The sequence below is a fragment of the Larus michahellis genome, chromosome 6 (assembly GCF_964199755.1).
Source record: "Larus michahellis chromosome 6, bLarMic1.1, whole genome shotgun sequence".
Classification (NCBI taxonomy): Eukaryota; Metazoa; Chordata; class Aves; order Charadriiformes; family Laridae; genus Larus; species Larus michahellis.
In genome coordinates this window covers 68837253-68858433 of record NC_133901.1, presented here as the reverse complement: position 1 = coordinate 68858433, position 21181 = coordinate 68837253, and the positions used below count along the sequence as shown (strand labels likewise).

Below are 21181 nucleotides of genomic sequence, written 5' to 3'. Positions count from 1 at the left end.
GTTTTGCTAATGTCTGCAAGTTGACTTCTTTCCTCTATAACACACATCCAAAGCAGTCCAGCCTTGCCTTATCTGGTGATCGATAACAGATGTTTTTAAAGCTGTCACAAACTGTGACAACAGTTTGTGCAACACTTCAGGCTGTAAGAGACCTCCAGGTCTGGCTGGTTAGAGAGCACAATTTACTTTTCAGTCCACATATGCTAATTTCCTGGTTAGGTGACAACACGACCTTGCAATGCGGAAGGTGGGGATTTATTGCTGTATTTTAGGTCTTCCTGTTGTTATTCAAATTTTGGGGGATTTTTTTTTTTTTTTGTAAGAAAGTGGTTACAACTTGCAATACCTTCCCTTTCTACAGAGATCCCTGCAAAATGTTTGATGAACGTATGTTTCTGCATGTTCAGAAGTTCTCATTGTGTATATTAAATAAATCCTGCTCTGAAAGTGCTGGTTACTTGGCTATTGAGACACATCTTTCTGTCAGGTGGGGCATGCTTTTTCTTTAGTGAAGTCACCTGTGAGATTTCTTTCTGTGTATAGTCTTCCAGAACAAGTAGCTCTACAGCTAGTAAGACACACAGAGGAAGAATAGTTTCAGAAAGATGTAAATGATCTTGAAAGAATATATAAAAATGCTATTGCTGCCTGTTGAGACTCTACCTCTTTTCCATTTGTATTTTAAAGTATTTTATCAGAAAAAACGTTGGATTGTGCATTGCATGTCTTCTGAGCATTAATACACCAATACAAATCAACATTTGAATGCTCTGATCTATGAAACAAGGCCATTAGGAAACACACTGATTAGCTCCAGTCACCTCCTGCATTGGACAGTTATTGCACATGAACAGAATATTTTTAGAGGGTAACAAACGCCAAGATTTCAAAGCAGCTTAATAATGTCTCTAGCATCAGATAACGAGAAATTCCCCTCAATGCCACCAAGCTGGACTTTGTTAATTATAGCGACTGATCTTACGACTGGCATATTTAACTGAAATAATGATTGTAATACCTATTTGTTAGCCTGGAACTCTGGATTCATGATGCACCAATGTTTCACTGTCTCTGGTGTGGGCTCAGAAAGAACTTTTGCTTCCTCTCCCCTGCGTGTATAGCCGATCATGCTACACAGCTCTGGGCTACTAACCATGTTCCTCACCTAGATCTAAGACCAAGGCATTACACTTCTGAGAAGACAACTCCTTGCAAAACACTCTGCAAAGACTGTATTTCGATAAAACATAAAATGACAAATTGTGTGAAAACTCTTGGGAATCATACAATACATATTCATCTGCCCGTCAGCCTCCGCCAACAGTTTGCACAGTGATAATGTAACAGGTAAATATTTATGAAGCATTTGTGGTCGCTGTTAACCACTTTCACGTAATTCTCTTAGGAGAAGATCTATCGCCGTGGTACACTGAATACATTCTGGCGTTGAAGAAAAACATTTCTTCAGCTTTCATGTATCTAATAAGCAAGCTCAGGAAAGTCAGACAGCTGCTTTTGAAGCAGACTGCCTTTCAAATTGAGCTTGGCTCGGTAGGAATAACTTGAAATGTGTCTCTCACCAAAAAACTTCCAAACGGAAATGCAATAATATGTTAATTACAAAATTCTTTACGTAGCAAAAGGCTCCCAATGAACAATTACTGTATATTTCACATAAGCCTTTTCTAACACAATCTTTATATGGGGAAAAGAAAATATGAAAGAAAGAACAACAGCATAGAAAACATATAAAATGTTGTATTTGAGTATTTCCCAAGTAGCAATTAAACCTTTCTGTGAAAATCTGCCTCAGACCTTTATTACAAACCAGAATAATACTGAAGAAACTTGACAGATGATATACTCATTCTCTCCCAGTACAAAAATGGCAAGATCTGGGAAAAGTTTTAAATGACAGATTATTAGAGAACCATCACCCGATATAGAAGATTGACATTTGACTTGATACAATGCTAAACTCAGGCACTTATTAATACATTCTCAATACAGGTCTTTTCTTCTAACCAGGGAAACCCAAATGCAACACTTGATACCTAAAATGCTGTTTCAGACTAGATTGACTGGTCTGACTAAGGGCATATAAAAGGAAAACTCACCAATACAAATACTTATTGTGTATAAAGCAGCTTTGAGTCCTGTCATCAGCACAGAAAGCCTCACAGCGTTCACAACGCCAGCTCTGTGGCCCTACACCTACTGGTGTGGCCAGCCACCATCAACAATCCTGTGCCCACAGTGCCAAATGCAGACGTGCAATTTATGACAATTCATAAACGCCTGTCCCAAACTGAACAGGGGCTGGAGAGCACAGGCAGCTCTTAAGAGCTCCTGGACAACGGCGCGGTAATTTTATTACTAAACCAACGGCTGCATTAGTGCAGCAATGGAATCAGACTGAAGGGGATGAAACAAGTTAACTCTTCCCAGAGCCAGCAACCAGAATACCTAATGCTCTCCACAGCGGTACGTGCCCCTTTAAAACAACGATGAAAGAAACTCAGTTTCATTTTTCATTTGTGCGCATATTGCTCCACAGAATTTTGTCGACAAAAAAAAATACAATACATACATTCAATACATACAGAATACAGCATATAGGACTGAGACACGTGAAATATTTACAGCTATAACATTAGTTAAAGGCTTGACCTTGCTTTTCTGAGAAAAACTGTTGAGTAGCTGACGAGGCCGTTCAGATTGTTTCCTGGAGTATGGCACCCAAGTTCAGGCTGAAGGAAATCACATTATTTTGATTTTTTTTTCTGATTATTTTTTCAAAGGGATGCCTGACACAATTCTACACAAAGAGACAGTCCTTTTACATAATCCTGGATATCCAGCCCTTAACAGTCCTTCAAAGAGCTCTGCACTTTCCTCCATAAGGAGTTTGCTTTTAGCACTATATTAAATCAGTTAAGTCTTGTTATTCACTTCTTAGCCTCTCGCGAAACTACAGACGCCAAGCTAAGATAGTAACTCAAACAAGGAGACCTACCAAACAGTACGAATCAAGACCTGATGTCTGCTGACACTCATGTTAGCAAAGCAGGCTAAACTGCAGCAGCTAAAGACTGCATCTCACATAAGCACAACTCATCGTATTCATCAATGTTAACTCAAGCATTTTGTAGTATGGTTATGATTATTTTAGACTATGACAGACTATTGTGAGCAGAATAACTGTAGTTAACTGTTGCGGTGTCTGTAGTCTTTATTCTAGTCCAACACTCTCCCCAGCTGTTTCAGTTTAGCTAAACAAAAGCCTGCAAGCAACCCGAAATGCATTACTAATAATAATAATGACAGCAGCAGCAGCAATAATAATGTAGCTATGACAAACCTTCAGAAATTATCTAGTCTACCCTCCTACTCTTATATTTTTCAAAATCTCAAAGCTGTTGATCAAACTGATAAGGGAGGTGCTTTTTTTTATTGGCATAAGGATAACTACCACATTAATTCTTTGCCTATCAAGAGGCAAAACATGTATGTGGGGGAGACATTCACTAAAGTAGTTACTTCCCTTTGAAGCTCACAGCAAGTCAGAATACTTTTTAATAGTGCTTTTCGCCCTTGCTTGTTGCTTTGTATAAGGCATTGCAGTCTGCTTGTTTTACAAAATTGTATTTGTTAAGTGTCACTTACCCTAGTTTTGCTAGAAAATCCTTTAGGCGTCTCAGACTGTAGCAATCTCAGCTGCACTCAAAGTGAATAATCAGTGACTAGCAAGCTTTAAAAATGAGATTCTTTTAAGTCAGCCAAAACCAGAAACCAAATCTTTCCCTCCCAAAACCACTTGAAACAAATTGCCAATTACAGCAATTATAATAATTTTTCATACATTAAGCTTTCAGTCTCTTGATTCTTGGTCAATTAGTTCTCCAGCACTGAAGAGTTTTCTGCAGTAAATAAAATGTCTACTTTTAAAGCAAACAGAGAGGGATAAAAAAGCAAATACTTCTCACCCCCCCACACCCCTTCTCTCTCTCTCTCAAAAGGAGAAAAACTTTCCTCATTTTGTAGGGAACCTCTAACTTCCACGAGTGAGTTTCCCAAGCTTCAAATTAACAGTCCCTCCCTAACTCCCAGGAAGGCTCTGAGGATTAAAGTTTGTAAAATGCACTGAACATGGAAAGGCCACTGTGATGTAGTATCACAGCATTCCTATTACCTAGCTTGTACCTCTGTCTTTTTGCAGAACTACTAGAGCTTTTTTAACCCCATTTCACAAAGATTTCAACTCAACCTCTTACGAAAGGAGAACTATAAATAGCCTCTTAGATTAAAACCCTTAACAGCTGAGAAGGCTAGAAAGGGAGGTAGATATTATCCACCTTTCAGTACTACAAATTGGGGCTGGAAGGGCTTAATTACCAAGATATACTTAAGAACACACTAAGGGCTGCTATAAAAATTACTCCAATTACAGCAGCTCCACACACATCGCTCCACCTGGGAGAGAGGAAACCATCACTTCTGTCTCTTTCCACATACCTCTCCTGCGCCCCATGCTAATAAAGGGCATCATGACCAAACAGCAGCTTCACACCATGCAACAGTTCTGCTGCACGGGCAGAGTCCCTTCTCCCAGATGGCTTAACAGAACCGTTCACGTCCCGCAAACCAAGGATTTGGCTGCTTTTGTTTTCACTTTGAAATCTCAAGGTGGAGATACACTGTTTGCATAACCTATGGCAACAAAATAATTTCAGACAATACATTAGCTTACAAGTGTCTCAGGCAGAAAGAGATACTTTTAACCCATAGTTTGGATTTGAACATGAAATTCATGATTTCACATGAACCGCATGCTCACTGTCCTGAAACGGGGAATTCATTCATGGTTTTCCTTACGATTTTGTCTGTGATGTTGTATTCTTATTTATGATTTTTACAGTTATAAATAAATGTGTAATTCACAATGAGTGTTCAGTGAAACAATTCCTGTTAACAGTCAGAAGTCCTTATGGTTTCAGTACTCCTGTGCTAAGCTTTTTGCAATGGTGCTCAACTGGATATTTGAAGTTCCTTCATATATTGTACCTGAAATCAGAAGAAAATAAATCAGAGAACTAGTAAACCACAGCGAGTACATGAAGAGAGACCAAGATATCATTCTAACAGTCCAGTTAGACCATTTAGAATTATGAAGTGAAGCTTTACTGAGCAAATTCTAGAAACGGAATTATTATTTACATAAATGTTCATATTTTGTTATCTGCAACAATAAAAATACTCTTCTGCTGTTACAACATAATGACAAGGCTCTTTCCTGAAAAGCAATTCCTAAATAACCAACAAAAATTAAGTATTTACAAATGCTATCAGCAATAAAAGTCAAAGGGTAATTTGTTAGAAATGTTAAACTGTCAGGTACAAGGATTATCCTGGTGAAAAAGGAAGTCCTGAAAATAAAACTCCACAGAGATTCAGATCTTAAAGGCAAAGAAAGTATTTTCAGTTTTTTTGAACTGGAATTTTCTTAATAGAATGGGACACAGTGTGTGTGTCTGTATTTTATTGGTGTATCTAATGAAACAGTTTAACTAGCCTTACATACAAAGGTGTTTATACCAAAAGTTTTAGTTTTACATTTCATATCTCAGCCTTTGAATCCGTGTTGATTACGGTCTCACATAAAAAATATATTAAAAAAAATTTAAAAAAAGCCAGTCATTCATCCCCAAACTTTACAACTACTAGTGCTACAAGAAATACTTGTTAAGAAACTACCACTCACCTATCTTGCAGTCACGATAGTACTTTTCTATTGGGTAATTTTTTGTGAATCCAACACCACCCATCCATTCAATACATTTACTAGTTGTCAGTGTTGCAACCTATGAGAATAGTTTCAGAGTTACAATTTCAGAATTCAACTTCATGCCGGTGGTTGTAACTTTTATTCTTTGTAGCTACTTAAAGTGAAAACAAAACAGTAATTAAAGCAGTTACTAGAGCAAGCGGGAAGAGGAAGTACCCATATTTTTGTATTCATTTTCTTTATGCAAGTTATTTTAGAATAAAAGTGACATTTTTCTAAATCAGAGGACATCAAGAATTCACTAACTGTTATTGCGATAGTTCATATGCTGCACTGTGAAAGACGAGCAGCGGTTAGCAAGACAGCAACTACCAAGGGGCAGAAGCAATCCAGTTTGGAAACATAGTAAGACTCGCAGTTGTGACCAGCAGAGTTGAAATGGTCACAAATGGAGTCTCATCATGCCGTTTCTCCAGACACATAAAGAGAATTCTGAGAAAGTTAAATCTCTCTAGATGAGGGAAAATACTAATTCACTTTCTCTTTTAATGTTGTTGCTTGTTTTTTAAAATTTTATTTAGGGGTGTGAACAGTATATTCTTTGATGGCCTACTTTACATTCTATACACGGACTGAGAACGAGAAACTAGGTCAACGTACCTCCACAGATCTCACAGCAAAACATGAATTCAAAGTTATACATTCAGTAACAGAAGAAACATTTAAACAGATCCACCGCATAAAGAAGATGCGGGTTACCTCAGCAGCGTAGTATTTGGCCATGCTTGCCTCCTTTATGAATGGCCTTCCTGTTTCCGCAAGACGGGCTGCGTTGTAGGTCAGCAATCTCGCCGCCTCCAGCTGCGTGGCCACCTGAGCTATCTGATGTTGCATCCCCTGAAACACGCACGAAGCAAGTCAGGCAGAACCAGTACCTAGTACTCAGCTGGAATTTCTAGGAAGAACCATTCTTTTCACCAGGGAACATACCTACACTGTAAAATAAAAATACAACATCTAGATGGACTAGTACTTCTGCACATCTCTGCCTTTATGACATCAACATTGGAAAACCTCTGGGCCACCAAAGTCCTTCTAGGAATCACAGTCCCATTCTCTCCTTCCCTCTTCTTGGATTCAGGAGTATGGGGGAACTATTTGCCTGATCGGCTGGACAGGAGGGTTCTACATGAACCTATCTGCACCCATGAATAGCAAGGAAAGTTTCAGCCAAATCTTCATGTTCTCTTCAGCACCACAGAGACATGGGTAGGTCAAAGCTGTATTTTTATTTTGCAGCTCTTTATTGAGAACATTCATACTCAACAAGTCTAGTTCCCGGATGAGCTTAACCAAGAAAGACTTGAAAAAAGTACCTCAAATAAAGTGGAGAACTAGCAAGGTGACAACCACTTCTTCCCATGCCCCGTAGCCATGAGAGAAGAGTTAGAAGCAGCATAGAAGTATAGAGGACATGACTGATGAATGGATTCAAAGGGAAGGAAAAAGGTGATGGAGCTCACATCTAAATGGTAGGTATTACAGAAGAATAGGTTTATTTAAGGAGACTCAAACATTATGATGACTGAAAATGAACATTTAGTAGCCTAACTTGCTCCTAAAACACAATGAAATATTTCAGTTTGCTAATACTGCTCCCTAAAATTTGCAAAAATATATATGCAGGTCAAAATAACAAAATGATTTGGCAATTAAAAATTCCATTTCCCATTCAAAAGACGCAGTTCCAATCATTTCCTAGATATCTGTGGGTGCTTCCTAAAATTTGTATAAATTATGAGTAGTACTAATGTTCCTTCTCTTCAGACGAGATGTAGGTTTCTTTTAACAAGAAAATTACTATAGTAATTACAATTATATATCTTCCTTATTAAACTATACATCATTTTTGCAACAGTCTTTTTCATTTTAAGATACAGATATTATCATGAAAACTAAATGTCTTTGTATAGCACAGGAAATCTAATAATTCAATCAGTTTTCCTCATCTTTTTATAATTTCTAGTGTCTCCAGAAAAAGGCCTTCCCCTGCACCTCATGAAAGGCTATAAAAACTGAAACACATTCAACATACTATGATATTAAAATTGGAAGAGAAAGGGTTCCATGTGTATTATTTTCAAAGGCAGTGAATACAGTATCAAGCAAAAGGAGTTCTGCTAATAACGTTTTGAAGTTTTAAATTATTTATATGGTACTTGCAAAGGAACATAGCACTGAAGGTATATATTTCACATGGCAGATGAATGCTCATCTGACATTCTTTTGAAAAATTCTCAAATATTGAGAAGTAGGGACATGACACAAGGTGAAGCACAAATTATGCAAATCAGATGACTCATTTTACTGACATCATCTACTCACAGTAGTTACTACTACTGTGGTGAATACTATTTTCTTGGAGGAAACTTCCCATGTGTTCATTAACAAGTACCTGGAAATCAAATACGCTTTTCCCAAACTGGACTCTCTCCTTTGTATAGGGAATTGTATGGTCAAAACACCCCTGAGCCAGTCCCAACATCTGTAAGAAATAAGACATACTGAGGTGAGTTAGGACAAAAAAAAAAAAAATAGAAGAAATAAATCAAACTTTGAGGAGAAACTTTCTTACTAAAGGCAAAATATGTATGAAAAGACTATCACTAATTTTTGAACAAAACTTATGGGTCAATTGTGGTTGTGCAAATATTAAGTGTTTCTGGGAATTCTTAATTACATAGGAAATATACTGTAAACTAAAGATCTATAGATCTACGTTACACAATTAAAGGAAAAATAATTTGAATGATTATTCAAAGCTATTTTCATAATAAAAATAATTTCTAATTTTATAGAAGACTTAGCAGTATAGAAGAACTAGCAATTTATTTCACAAGTTAGAAAATGAATATACTGGAAGGAGAGATAACATTTGTTCCAGCATTTTCTAGGAAAAAAAACAACTCAACATAACAATTTTAGAAGATCCATTGTCTTTTTACACATTCTTTTCACTCGGCAGCAAGGACAGAAAAACACAATTGTTATCTTGGAGGATAACATCTGTGAAAACTACATATAAACATTTATAAAGAAGTAACTCAAATCTACCTTAGTGTCTGATTTGTTAGCTTAAAGAAACATTATGAAATTTGGAAAGTAAACTAGTTTCACGTTAGTTTAACTACCAAATTTTGAGAAGTGTATTCCATTCCAAACAAGATACTAAAGAAAGGATCCTATCTTTCATATATCTTGTCATACATAGTTATTAGTAAAGATCAGTTCGTTTCGCTATATAACTACCATCCATCTGAATGTATTCTATCAACCTGGTTTCTTTCCTAGGAAAAATAAAGATAGGAAATTAAATTAGGGGAAGCATCAAACAAGGCGGGGGGGGAATAAAAGGGAAATGAATGGCCTGAAGAACTATCAAAAAGCAAGGTAACATTATATGGTAAGATTAGAATCTCATAAAACTTTTTTAAGTCAAGACGGGCTGCTACAATGTGGCAGTCAGCTGTCACATCAAGCAGCTTATGTCAAACTACTTCTAATGATGTACAACAGCGTATGGGTATTTTGGATAGACCTACATATTAAGCTGAAAGCCAAGGGCTCCAAGAAAATAAAAACATGACTCTGACTGGGTTCAGACACCTACTCCTTAATCATTTAAGATTCTAGGAAAAAAAACCAAAACACAATACCCAGGAAAATGAGTATGTGGGGGGAAAAAAACATAAGAAAATAATAGTCTGCTGCTAATCAGCTGTATCCCCCAATTTGTTGCCTTCTTGCATAAACTCACATAGACAAACCAAGTATACCAACTTCAGCATCTGTAGCAATATATGCAGCCACCTTGCACTAAAACTATCTGAAACTGTTTTCACAGCCACAATAACACTTTATAAGATGTTCATTATCTTTTAAAACTATTACTACTGAAAAACTAAATTCAATACTACAGGGCTTTAGAACTGCTGTTCTTGTACATTCAAGTACATTTTTCTTAATTTGAAGGTGCCAAGAAAGTAGTAACTAAGATGTAACAACTACCTGACCTTAACTTTTAATTAAGTTATAAGTGTAACTTGGAGTAATTAAGAGTAAAATCCAGACCATGTATTCTACTGCCAGAGCCTTTACATTATTTATATCTCTGGGAAAAATAGGGCCCACAGCCCTAGTTTTTAAATGTCATATCAGACAAAGTTTAATCACAGATAATATTTAGAAATGACAGAAAAGCCAACCCGTTTAGCAGCATAGTATACTGCCATGTGGAAAGTCTAAACTTCATGAGGATTATTACTTCTGGTCTGTTTGCAACTAGGGCAAATGATAAGGGAGATCAGTAGTACAAACACATTACACCCTACACAGCATAACTACATCCACAACAAAGTAGAAACAAAGAAAAGATTACTTTCAGAAGTAAATTAAAAAGATAAAAACTTGCCATAAGTCATTTTATTATAGGGCTGATCCTGATTTCCACTGAAATCAGCAGCAATCTGAGATCCAAACTGAGTTTACAACAAAATACAACATTCTCAAATAACTCCAAGGTCAGCAAATATTTTTCCCTAAGATGACATAAGGTCCAATTTTCAAACGCAACAATGAATTAGGACACTTCTGCTATTAAAAAAAAATCATATTTATTTTAAAAAGAAGTTGACTTTTAAGTTGTTGGGAAAACATCAATTATCATAAGGTCACATTTGGCAATGCTACACAATCACAGTTAGAAGCATTAATATTATACATTTCAGTTGTGTTATATTTTCCAAAGCTAGTCTTCTTTGTAAAATAAATTTGCATAATAGAAGAAAAAAAATGTTGATATATTTCAGTAGCAATAAGTTAACCACCAAAGACAAACTAATTGCCATTTAATGTTTTCTAAATCTATTGCTTATGTCACTGAAGGAGAATTTTACCATTTACAGTTGTTTCAATATTTTTCTGTAACTTAGATACAGGAATAGTGACATCTAGTGGCAATTTAGGTTCTAATAAAGTATTTTCTAAATGGTTTATTTGTATTAGCTTTAAATATTTTCTGAATTTCAATCCAAATTCAAAGTTGTATACTGATTGTATTCAGAATTAAACAAAGTTACCCACCTGTGCAGCAATACCTATTCTGCCAGTATTTAGCATTCCAATTGCATACTTATAGCCTTGTCCAACCTGTCCCAGGATATTGGTCTCGGGAACCTAAAGAATAAAACCACTCAGTTATTTCTCTTCTACTCTGCTTTGCAACTGCTAGTAGGGTTCATGGGTGAATCAGTGTAAATGTTTTATTTAATGTTCCTCATAAGTGAAGGCACAAAACATAAATCAGACATTTGATTCCTAGAATATCTGATTAATCACTTCCTGATACATGTGATTATAAACTGATGACTGAGAAAAACTAACAAAATTCAAGAAACCCAATCCCCCTCAGACTTCTGTGAAAGAATAGGGAGGAAAAAGTTAAAATATGCCAAACAATCAGTATGTCTAAGAAAAATATAATGGGAATTTAGTTAACATTCCTTCCCTATATGTGGTCCAGTTCCAATTATACACAAATTATGCTTCAATAAGTAAACAACTTATAATACCTTAACATTTTCAAATGTTACTGGGCAGGTAGAAGACGCTCTGATTCCAAGCTTGTCCTCCTTCTTCCCTACATGTAGTCCCTCTGTGTCACGATCTACTATGAAGCATGTAATTCCCCTGTATCCCTAGGGCGAATTAAAAAATAATCAAGAACTGTTTTTTATACTAATATCACCAAATGGCAGTCAAAACATCTCATTCCAATACTGAAACTTTACAACTGCTTAGTATTATATTACTAAATAAAACACCGGCACCGTCATCTATTCCCTCTATGTCTGCTATTTATGGTTTAACAAAGGCCAGAGATATCTTTCTATTAAAATATTCCATGTGGAAAACATAATCAGAACAACCTTAAAAGTTCTCTTGATAAGACAGGGGACTGGTATTATGTAAGTGAAACAGACGGGACTGTGCTACTTGTCCATACCGGAAATCACTGGGAAAGCAAGTTATTGCTGTGCAGTGAAGTTACTGCTTGCTGTTGGAACATACATCCCAGTCAAACAACGGACTGCAAGAAGACACCAGGTATCTTTAGACTAAAGTGGTTGAACGAATAATGATTCTAAACCCATCTGTCAGACGATTCTATAGGATGCAGGATTTTATTCAGGCCCAATTACTTCAGCTACCTTTCCTCATGGAATGCTGCATATATACTCTTCCTTTTAAGGTTATCCAAAGTAAGAGCACTGAGACTGGCAGCACTGCGAACTGTGCTTGAATATTCGAAGTGCAGCATAACTCTAAGTATTATAACAGACCTAATCTAACACCCAGAATTGGTGCCCACATTCTCCTTCTGATTCCAGTTTGCAGAACACTGGTATCACTGCCTCATCACTTTAGAGAGGTAGTGGGAATATAATTAATAAAGCAGTCTGAAATCATTATGATGGTTGCTCTTAAAAAGCTCAAAGAGTTGATTTGGTGTTCAGATAATGATCTGAACAGGACACTAAATAACGCATGTGACAACACGTAGATCGTATAGCCAATCTAAATCCTGGCATCTCCTACATACGGGCTTACAATCTTCACATCTTTGAATTTTTGAACTATATTCTTGAGGTACAGAACGGTGATTCCTGATAGCTGTCACTTTCTTTTTCCCCTCTGTGTAATTCTTATTCCCAGCTCTCCCTCCTTTCCAGCACTCATTCTTGCTGCCCCAGCTAAAACGGCAGCAGTGTCTCTTATGCAGCATACTACAAGGTCCATGAGACAGAAACACGAGGTGTTCCTGGCCATGTTCCCACCTCTTGCTGCCCCTAACGCCCACAGCACCTCCTCTCACTAAGAGGGTGAGACTGAGAGGCAGAAAGAGTCCTGTGATTCTTCTGGAAGAGTCACCTCTTATTGAAGAGGCGGCTGGTGCTTCAATCTCACCTCCATGACAGCCCATCTCACCGAACGGGGGCTGCTAGTGCAGAGCGTACATTTCAGTACACAATTCTACACTGGTCTGTTTTCTCATTTATACTGACATCAACTGTTATTTAATCTTTGAGCAGCATTGACTTTTAATCTCCTTCTTGAATATTTAAAAGCAAATTTTTAACTTTAAGCACACAATGTATTATATATTTCTAAAACGTTACACTAACGCAGAAACAACTCCAGATTACACAGCAAAGCACAGCAGTTAAATACAGAAACTGGCTTATCAAACATATTTGGATATTTCATTGTATGTTGTGCTCAATTCACCCACCAGCTTGTGAAGAAATTAACAAAAATTCAGAAAGTGACATGATGTTTAACTGTTTGATATAATAAAAGAAACCCCCCTCTTCTTATTTAGTCAAAACCTGAAATTTTGATTTAAAAAAAAAATACCTTCAAGTTAAAAATTTAAGAGATACTGGAAGTAGTTTAAAAAAAGAAATAAAAATTTTAAACTATTGAGTTTTGTATTTGATTATCACTCTACTGTATTGGCATAGTACATTTTAAAGCCTCCAGTTGACTTTTTTGAATCTACTACCTATACGCAAATTGATGGCAAAACTTGAAACACACATATTCAGCTATGTATTTTTTACCTGAGCATAATTTGCTAATGTATTCTTCTTAGTTTTCCTGTACATGTAGCCTAAGCTCTATTTTGCCTTTTAACAACAGCAACTTGTCAGTTCAGCCAGAAGGGCTGGAAAGACTACCTGTTCTTCTGTTACTCAGAATAATACCAATGCATGCTGTGCTCTTCATCTAAGCAATTACGATGCTGACATTTTTATTTTCCCTGGTGGGAGGAATTTATTAAATTGCTCAGCAAGTTCTCAATTTTGTTGGGAAATATTTTTAAAGGTTTGCCGTCAGCTAGGAAAAAGTTCAAAGAATATTAACCTTTAACATCAAATTATTAATAGAATAACAGTTTCATATATCATCAGCTGTCACTGAAACGCAACTATTCTTTAGCAACTTACTAAGGACGGATCTGTATTTGCCATCACAAAGAAAACTCCTGCGTGTTCTGCTAAGCTAATCCACATCTTTGAGCCATTGATGATGTAGTAGTCTCCTTTCTTTTCAGCCCGAGTCTTCAAAGAAAAAGCATCACTGCCAGATCCAGCCTCCGAAAGACAGAAACTGCCTATCTGTCAATTGAAGGGAAAAATTCATTTTCATTTTTACTGTACATATAGGCACAACATATAAAAAATTCTGCAACAAAAACAGTTATAAAGAAGCTTAAGCCTCTTAAATTCAAACATTTTAACTGATTGCATCAAAGTAACTTAAGTTTCAGATATGGAGCTGAAGAATAGAAACGCTATGTAATCACGTCTCTCAAAGTCAACTACTCCAAAGTTCTTTTCCACAGTAAATTAAATTTTAATGAAACTAATAAGCACCTTTCCACTTTTACCTCTCAGCTACTGATGACAGGGCATATCTATATCACCACAGATCTCAGCTCTAACCAGTGCTTCAAAGTTCACACGTATTTTCCAATGTTGCAGCCACCCATTTAGTTACTGAAAAAAACCCACACCACTAACATTACTCAACTATTAAAAATTATATTATAGTTTAGTAAAGTGAGAATTTGACTCACTGTATCTTTAGCCACTCTGGGCAAGTAAGTTCTCTTTTGTTCTTCTGTTCCATATGTGGTAAACAACTTATTTGTTAGTGTATTTTGGAGTTCACATAGAAGAGCTACAGCTGGATCAACTTTGGCCAATTCTTCTACCACCAATATGATTGAAAAAAATGAAGCTCCAGTTCCTCCATATTCTTCCCCAAGATCAATACTCATCAGCTGCAATATAAAACACACGAATATATCAATCTGCTGGTTCCTTTCAACAACTTTTTAGTTCAAGATGGTACTTAAAAGATTAAAATGAAAATGACAGAATGTAAGTATTTCCATATCCTTCCCCAAAGACTTGTTTTCCTTCAATACTCTTAACAAACTAACAGTTCTTCACAGAAGTTGATACTCAATTCATGCAAGAATTCATGCAGTATACAGGCCGATCATCACCCTAATTTAATTACATTTTCCAGAACCATGGCAATCTCAATAGAATTCTAGTATTTAGTGTGTTGTTGTATAAAATGACATTCTAAACACATGCAAGCTTTAGGTTTGATAGCAGGAAAGGCTAAAATTGAAGCCAGGAATGATCAACAGGATATCTGCAAAACAAGTCCTTGTGATTGGCCAGTAAGGGCATAAAGGACTCCTGATACACTTTTCCAGCAACACTTACCAAAGTGATGCTGGTTCTAGTATTCTATGCAATTATGCTTATCCAATTAAAAAAAAAAATAAAAAAGGGCAGGGGGAGGAAGACAAGGAACTCAAAGATAAGATGAAGAATGTGGTATGGGAGAGGGAGAGATGGAAAGAACATTACAGTAAAAGATGGAGAAGAAAGTTGCCTTGCGGTTGGTAAACCCAATAGCTGTAGTGATTCCTTAGTTCATTCAAATTATATCCCTCAATCTCTTAATCTAAAAATCTGGAAAGTGCACTGCTAGAGATTCATAAAATGACGTCACTTTCTGAATAAAAGATTAAGTAAAAGTGTACAGACCCCTTGTTCAAACAATCCCTGTATTATAGAGTCTTCCATTTTCGAATTCTCATCCATTTTTTGCACCAAAGGTGCAACTCGTTCCTGAGCAAATTTTGTCACTGTAATGAAGAGAAGAAAGAAAACGTGTAAGTATTCCAATACTCTCCTTGAAGATCAATATAACAGTCATGTGGTACTTCTGACAGGTTACACATGTATTCCCTGACTCTCCTAGACAAGTTAATAAAAGGACAAATTGGTGCCCAAGTGAAACAAGGTGATGTGCCACCACGCTCAATTATAATTGCTTTCTGAACTCAGCTTCAACTCTCTAAACCAAAACAAATACTTCCTATAAATTCAGAAACTTTGAAAACATCTCAGCAACACTTACATAACATTGGTTGACTAAAAAAAATTATAGAAAATATTTCTAATACATCCCTTATTTGGTTAGCTGTATCACATTTCTTTATAAATGAAACTTGTTTGGGAAGATGTTCTCAGGCTTTAATGCGTGTTATTCTGAATGCACAAAATCCTATAAGACTGCTCCTGTTTCTTCAGAGCCTTTTATAAGCTCTCTCCCAGATGTGCAGTTTCTCACTCTTTCACCTTTGCTCTGAGGATCCCTTCTGAAACACGGTCTTCTTCATGCAGGCCTGGCTGCATGGCAGACACTCACATCACATCTGTTACTGTTCTGGGTATACTTGAAATCTCCAAAAACCAGCTGTAGCCAAACTAAACACTTCAGAAAGGGAAGGAGTCAATGCCAGGCAACTACACTTCTGTGACAGCAACAGTTTTAAACAACTAATATTTATGCAGAGTAAACTGGACTGTGGTATGTGGAACTGTGCTATGGTAACGTGGAAAAAAAGCATTACATTTCTCTCTTGTGAGCTAAAGCAGTTTTAAAATCAAGCACAATCCCACACAGCAATCTCAACATTTAACTAGAAATAAAGAATGAACGAAAATTTTTAAGCTAAAATTTCACTTTTAGTTTGACATTTCTGAATTTTAACCACACAGATAATAGGTACCCATGTTTTTCAGCATTTTCTCCTCTTCGGTGAATGTTTGAAGCGGGGCACAGACAACTCCATCACCGGCTAGATTTGGCTTAAGTTCTGATTTGGAGGATCTAAAGACACATGGAGAAGCCCTCCAAGGAGCCAAGTACAATGGCAAATTTCTTTTCAGCTGTTGACAATAAACACAGAACATCAGAACAGTTAATAGAACTTGCATTTGTAGACAGACAACAATACACATTATTACCCAGTGCTTTTATTCAGGAATGAACAGGAAATACAATTTACATTCAATGTCTAGTTTGAAGGGTTTTGAGAAGATATAACACCCACCCTCCCAGTGTCCTAAAATAATATGTCCTTTAATTACTTTTCTTTTAACCCTAAGCAATTTTCTTTCAGGAAGTTTGCTAACACAATATTTTTTCACAAAGTATTCAGAAATATTAATTTTAGTCCATTTTAGTGTTTACAGCAAATAAACCCTGCTGATAGTATTTATTTTTATAGATCATTTTGTAAGCCTGCTGCAATAGTAGTAAGTGTATATTTCGTTAGAATTAATCTCCTCATTAACAAATATGATAACAGTAAATGTAAAATAGACATACAAATGTTCTTACAGAAGAACAGTCAACTTTAATGGTAGACAGCTTTCTCCCTGACTTTCTAGGGGCCAGTAACTCTCAATTCTAAAGCAATCTGATAGCATTTCACCTGGATTATTGGTATTTTGCTGTGAAAGGGTGTACCTTTAACAGCACTGTGGATTTTTGTGTTCAAACTGAGTTCTTATCCACCACTTCATGATTTTCAGAGTGAACACGCGTTTCATAGATGAAGCCCTGGCATTTGACTGTGTCTGTGTAGTTAATTTCTATATAATTAGTTTAAATCCTATAGTAAGTATGTTGATAGTACTACGTAACAAATAATTACTCTATCTTATTTGGTTGATTTATTAAAAAAGTACAGGAAGGAACTAAAATTTATTAATTTATGCTTAACATCTCCCAATTCATCCATGACATACAATAATTCCAAATGACATCAAGAAGCATTAGTTATCCAACGAAGAGAGTGGAGGAACATCCTACTATAGGGGAGTGGTATTAAGCACATGTGGCAAAAGTCACAAAAATTAACAGAACAGACAGTGGCTTTTGGGAGCAAGCTGCACACAGTGACTGTCGGGTGGGTGGACATGGATAATGTGACAAGTACTTGGTTTGTACCTTGGAGAACTGTATTTAGTGTTCAAAGACTTACTCAAGTAGGTAACAGCAGGTGTTGGAAAGGAACACGTTTGGTTTGAAAGTTAATATACCTTCTAACCACAGAATAATTTCTTAGGGTTTTAAAAAAATTAGCATAATGAATATGATCTGGCTCAAAATGTAACAGGCTAACAGTAGCTAAACTGCTGCAAAACGTATTCCCGAAAAGCAATATTCAAAAAAAGCATAGTTTGACTGACTGATTTCAAAAGAGGCAAGACAAAAAAATGGCTTTGCTCTTACAGCTCCCAAACTCCAACATATTCTGTGGCTAAGATCTATAGATCAGTTCTTTGCTACAGATATTCATCCCCATTGCTATGTCAGTCTAAAGCGTGGAGATATTAATGTCTTACTGAGACAACTGCTGACAGAAGCCCCCAGTAGAGACACAGCTGTGCAATAAAAATAATGTATGTACGAGCAGATGCCTGCCAACACACATTTTTGCCAGCACACACTCCTAACCCCACAGTGAGCAGACCAACTGACTGTGCCATAACCAGGCTGCTGTTTAGCTCACAGAATGCAGGACAATTTTGCAATGCATACTGTGATAGCAGCATTCCTCAAAAAATGGCAGAAACTTTGGGGTCAGGAAGTAAAAATTCCTTTGATCCTTCTAATAATTCGCTCTCTCTCATGTTGGCTTCCAACACCTGTCATCTCCTTGGCTGAAGAACTGATGGACTCCTTTTCTCTTAGAGACAAGATGCACAAGTCTATTACGGTAAGGAAACTCCGACTTCAGCACAACTGGTCATGCACAACGAAAAATAATAATCATAAGAAGTGGCAATATAGAAAACAAATATTGCTGTGAACATTCAATGTTCACTCACATTCAACACCTCTGGTCACATAAAACAAATACTGACTAGTGGGGCTAATTCATGAATACAAAGTTCGGATGACCAACAATAGCTGCAACACTTTCAAATGAAGACTAAGTTACTGGAGTCACTGTAGGTCTTAATGGAAAAAAAAAAAAAGAAAGAGTTGCTTTAATAGAGATAAAATCCAAGGCAACCATGTTCTGGAAGCTGTCAGTCAGGAATAGATTATTTACAGAACATCCAGCTATGGTAGGGTCACTCAACACCCAGATGTGCAAGACTACTAAACATCCACCTGCATAAGTCCATACTCTTAATAAGGTCTGAGAAGGAAAAACATAAATATAGATACATACACACATATATTTAACACAGTATGCTTCCTGAGTAGTCATACCATTACAAATCACACACACATCCTGCTTCTTCCACTACTTTATTTCCAAGTAAAAAGAAAAGTGCATTTTTCTTTCATGGCGGCATAACCAAAGATGAATCACTGAGAATATTTCACCAGTACTGACCAAGAGCTGTCAGGAAAAATGCATGGTGCCTTTTTAAAAACACAAAGCTTTTGGAAAAGCTGCAAGTAGGTACACTCTGTAGGCAATAAGCCAGTACTGTTGAAACAAGAACAGGTGGTACTCTGGGATCACTTCTACATTTGTTTAATAGCACCTGACACTTGGATGTAGAATTATCGACCACGTAGGTGAACACATCACTAAATGCAGGCAGAAAGCTCTGCTGTGTCCAAAGCACGAAGTACAGATTTTGTAGACCACAGAAAATACACAGATTTTTCTTATGTGCTTTAATGAAAACAGAAAGCTGGACAAACTTGATTAACAGCAGCTCAGCAAGGTCAAGCACACGTGTGCAGGGCTGTAATGGCTGAGGTGACCTGCCTGGCTAGCAAGTAGCTTTCAAACACGGTAAACAGCTCAGGGTTTGTTACAGGTTACAGCAGGCAACAACGCCAAAGGTTTTGAGAAAGTCAGTGCCCACAGTAACTCTCCCTTCACTTTGCCTCAGTAGAAACCACCCCAGGCTTTCCTCCTCCCCAGAGCTTTCACTTGAAGGATATCCCACTGTAACCAACCCACTTGAGAGCAGCAGAGAAAGGTGTCCTACCACACCAGGAGAAACAAAGGTAACCCTCAGCATACCTATGCAGACACGGTTTGATAAACGTTTGTCTGATACTTGATTGAGATGGCGCTACAGGACAAAAGGAATATTCATAACAAGGTTACCTTGTAAAGTCTTAAAACCAGTAGGATGGCCCCAAGGGCCAGGGCCTACATTGGCAACACCCACACGCAGAGCAGCAACCTACAGGTATGCCAGAGTAACAGCACAGTGTAGAAATGATTCTTTATTTCAACCTTTAGATTTTTAAAAGAATATAATCAAGTCACCACATTATTGTTTGTATTTTTTTTCATGCAGCCATATAGTATTACTAACTTTCAGATGGTTATTTAAAGTCCGTGTACGTTACTCACATGCTTTGATACTGCTTCCCTGCTTTTTCTTTCCCCCTCTTTTTCTGTAGGTAAGGTAATGATTTACGCTGCTACAAGATTCAGACTGCTTGCCCTACTAAACATGTGCATTTGAAAACTAGTTTCTGGGTTGCTGATAACATTGATTTTTCTGTTTATCTCAATTGTTACCTCCACCGCAGCTCTTTAAAGATTAGTTCTTTTTCCGTCTGTTTGTTTTGCAATCTAAAATGAGCTTTTAATGCTGGCGGACCTGGCAGCAGCACTAAGATATAAACATAAAAAGGCCAAGGCAGTATATTTTGCAAAGCTCACTTTGCTTTCCTTGATGACTTCCCCTCCTGAACCTGCCCTAGCTGCCTTCCAGACAGCTCCCACTTCTCAGCAGAGAAGTTCCACTTGCTTGATCTCCTTTACAGGGTTGGTTTTCTTTATTTCAATTGTCACAACGCACCCACAAGCTGCCACGAGAAGGTCCCAGGCCAGCACACCTTCTCACTCCGCACAGCAAGTAAACGAGTGTGGCGTAAACCCAAATTCTCTGCTTGTTTCCTTTACCTTTTGATCACCCCTACAGTACCACAAGTCTGTCTAGGTAAGTAACGGAGACATCCAAGCACCTCAGCTACTGGAGCTGTGCTGCCTTCTCACAGGCCCATCAGCCACGGGCTGCCCCAACTACAAGCCCTTTCACAAGACTTGCTTTTCTTAGAAAGAAATTACCCAGTACCACCCTTCCGTACAAAAAAAAACCCGCAAGACAGAAGAAGAGGGATTGCCGAACTCCCCCTCACTCCCTACAGTTCGCACCTGAAGCGGCCGAGCAGACACCACAACCCGCCCGGCGGCCCCCCCGGCAGCCTTAACCGGCGGCGTAAGGTGAGGTAGGACCCCGCGCTGCCGGATCCCCAGACACTCCCTCAGCCGCCCCGCCGCTCCCTGCATCACCCCACTTCACCTTCGCGCCGCTCCTCAGCCAGCCGGCCCCCGCCGCCGCCGCCGCCATCTTAACGCCCGCCCCCTCCCGGCCCCGCCCCGAGCCACCGCCCCCCGGGCGCGGT

At 37.6% G+C, this 21181-nt stretch overlaps 1 protein-coding gene across 1 annotated transcript; it reads right to left on the bottom strand.

The window, feature by feature from the left end:
• Window positions 1–1738: 1738 nt before the first annotated feature.
• Window positions 1739–21165, bottom strand: ACADSB (acyl-CoA dehydrogenase short/branched chain). Its single transcript, XM_074593088.1, has 11 exons — window positions 21079–21165; window positions 16509–16668; window positions 15478–15578; window positions 14487–14693; window positions 13855–14025; window positions 11416–11541; window positions 10928–11020; window positions 8241–8330; window positions 6545–6682; window positions 5762–5861; window positions 1739–5064 (listed from the first exon to the last, which is right to left on the bottom strand). Exons 1-11 carry the CDS (start codon window positions 21124–21126, stop codon window positions 4994–4996), a joined length of 1305 nt encoding a protein of 434 aa, XP_074449189.1. The 5' UTR covers window positions 21127–21165; the 3' UTR covers window positions 1739–4993.
• Between the last annotated feature and the right edge of the window lie 16 nt (window positions 21166–21181).

Bases quoted from the DNA above. Each gene is read 5' to 3' on its own strand.
- ACADSB (XM_074593088.1), bottom strand. From the start codon at position 21,126: ATGGCGGCGGCGGCGGCGGGGGCCGGCTGGCTGAGGAGCGGCGCGAAG. The intron at 14,026-14,486 runs GTGAGTCAAATT...TTCAATTGACAG, and splicing joins CCAGAGTGGCTAAAGATACA to ATAGGCAGTTTCTGTCTTTC. The intron at 11,021-11,415 runs GTATTATAAGTT...TTTATTCTTTAG, and splicing joins TAACATTTGAAAATGTTAAG to GTTCCCGAGACCAATATCCT.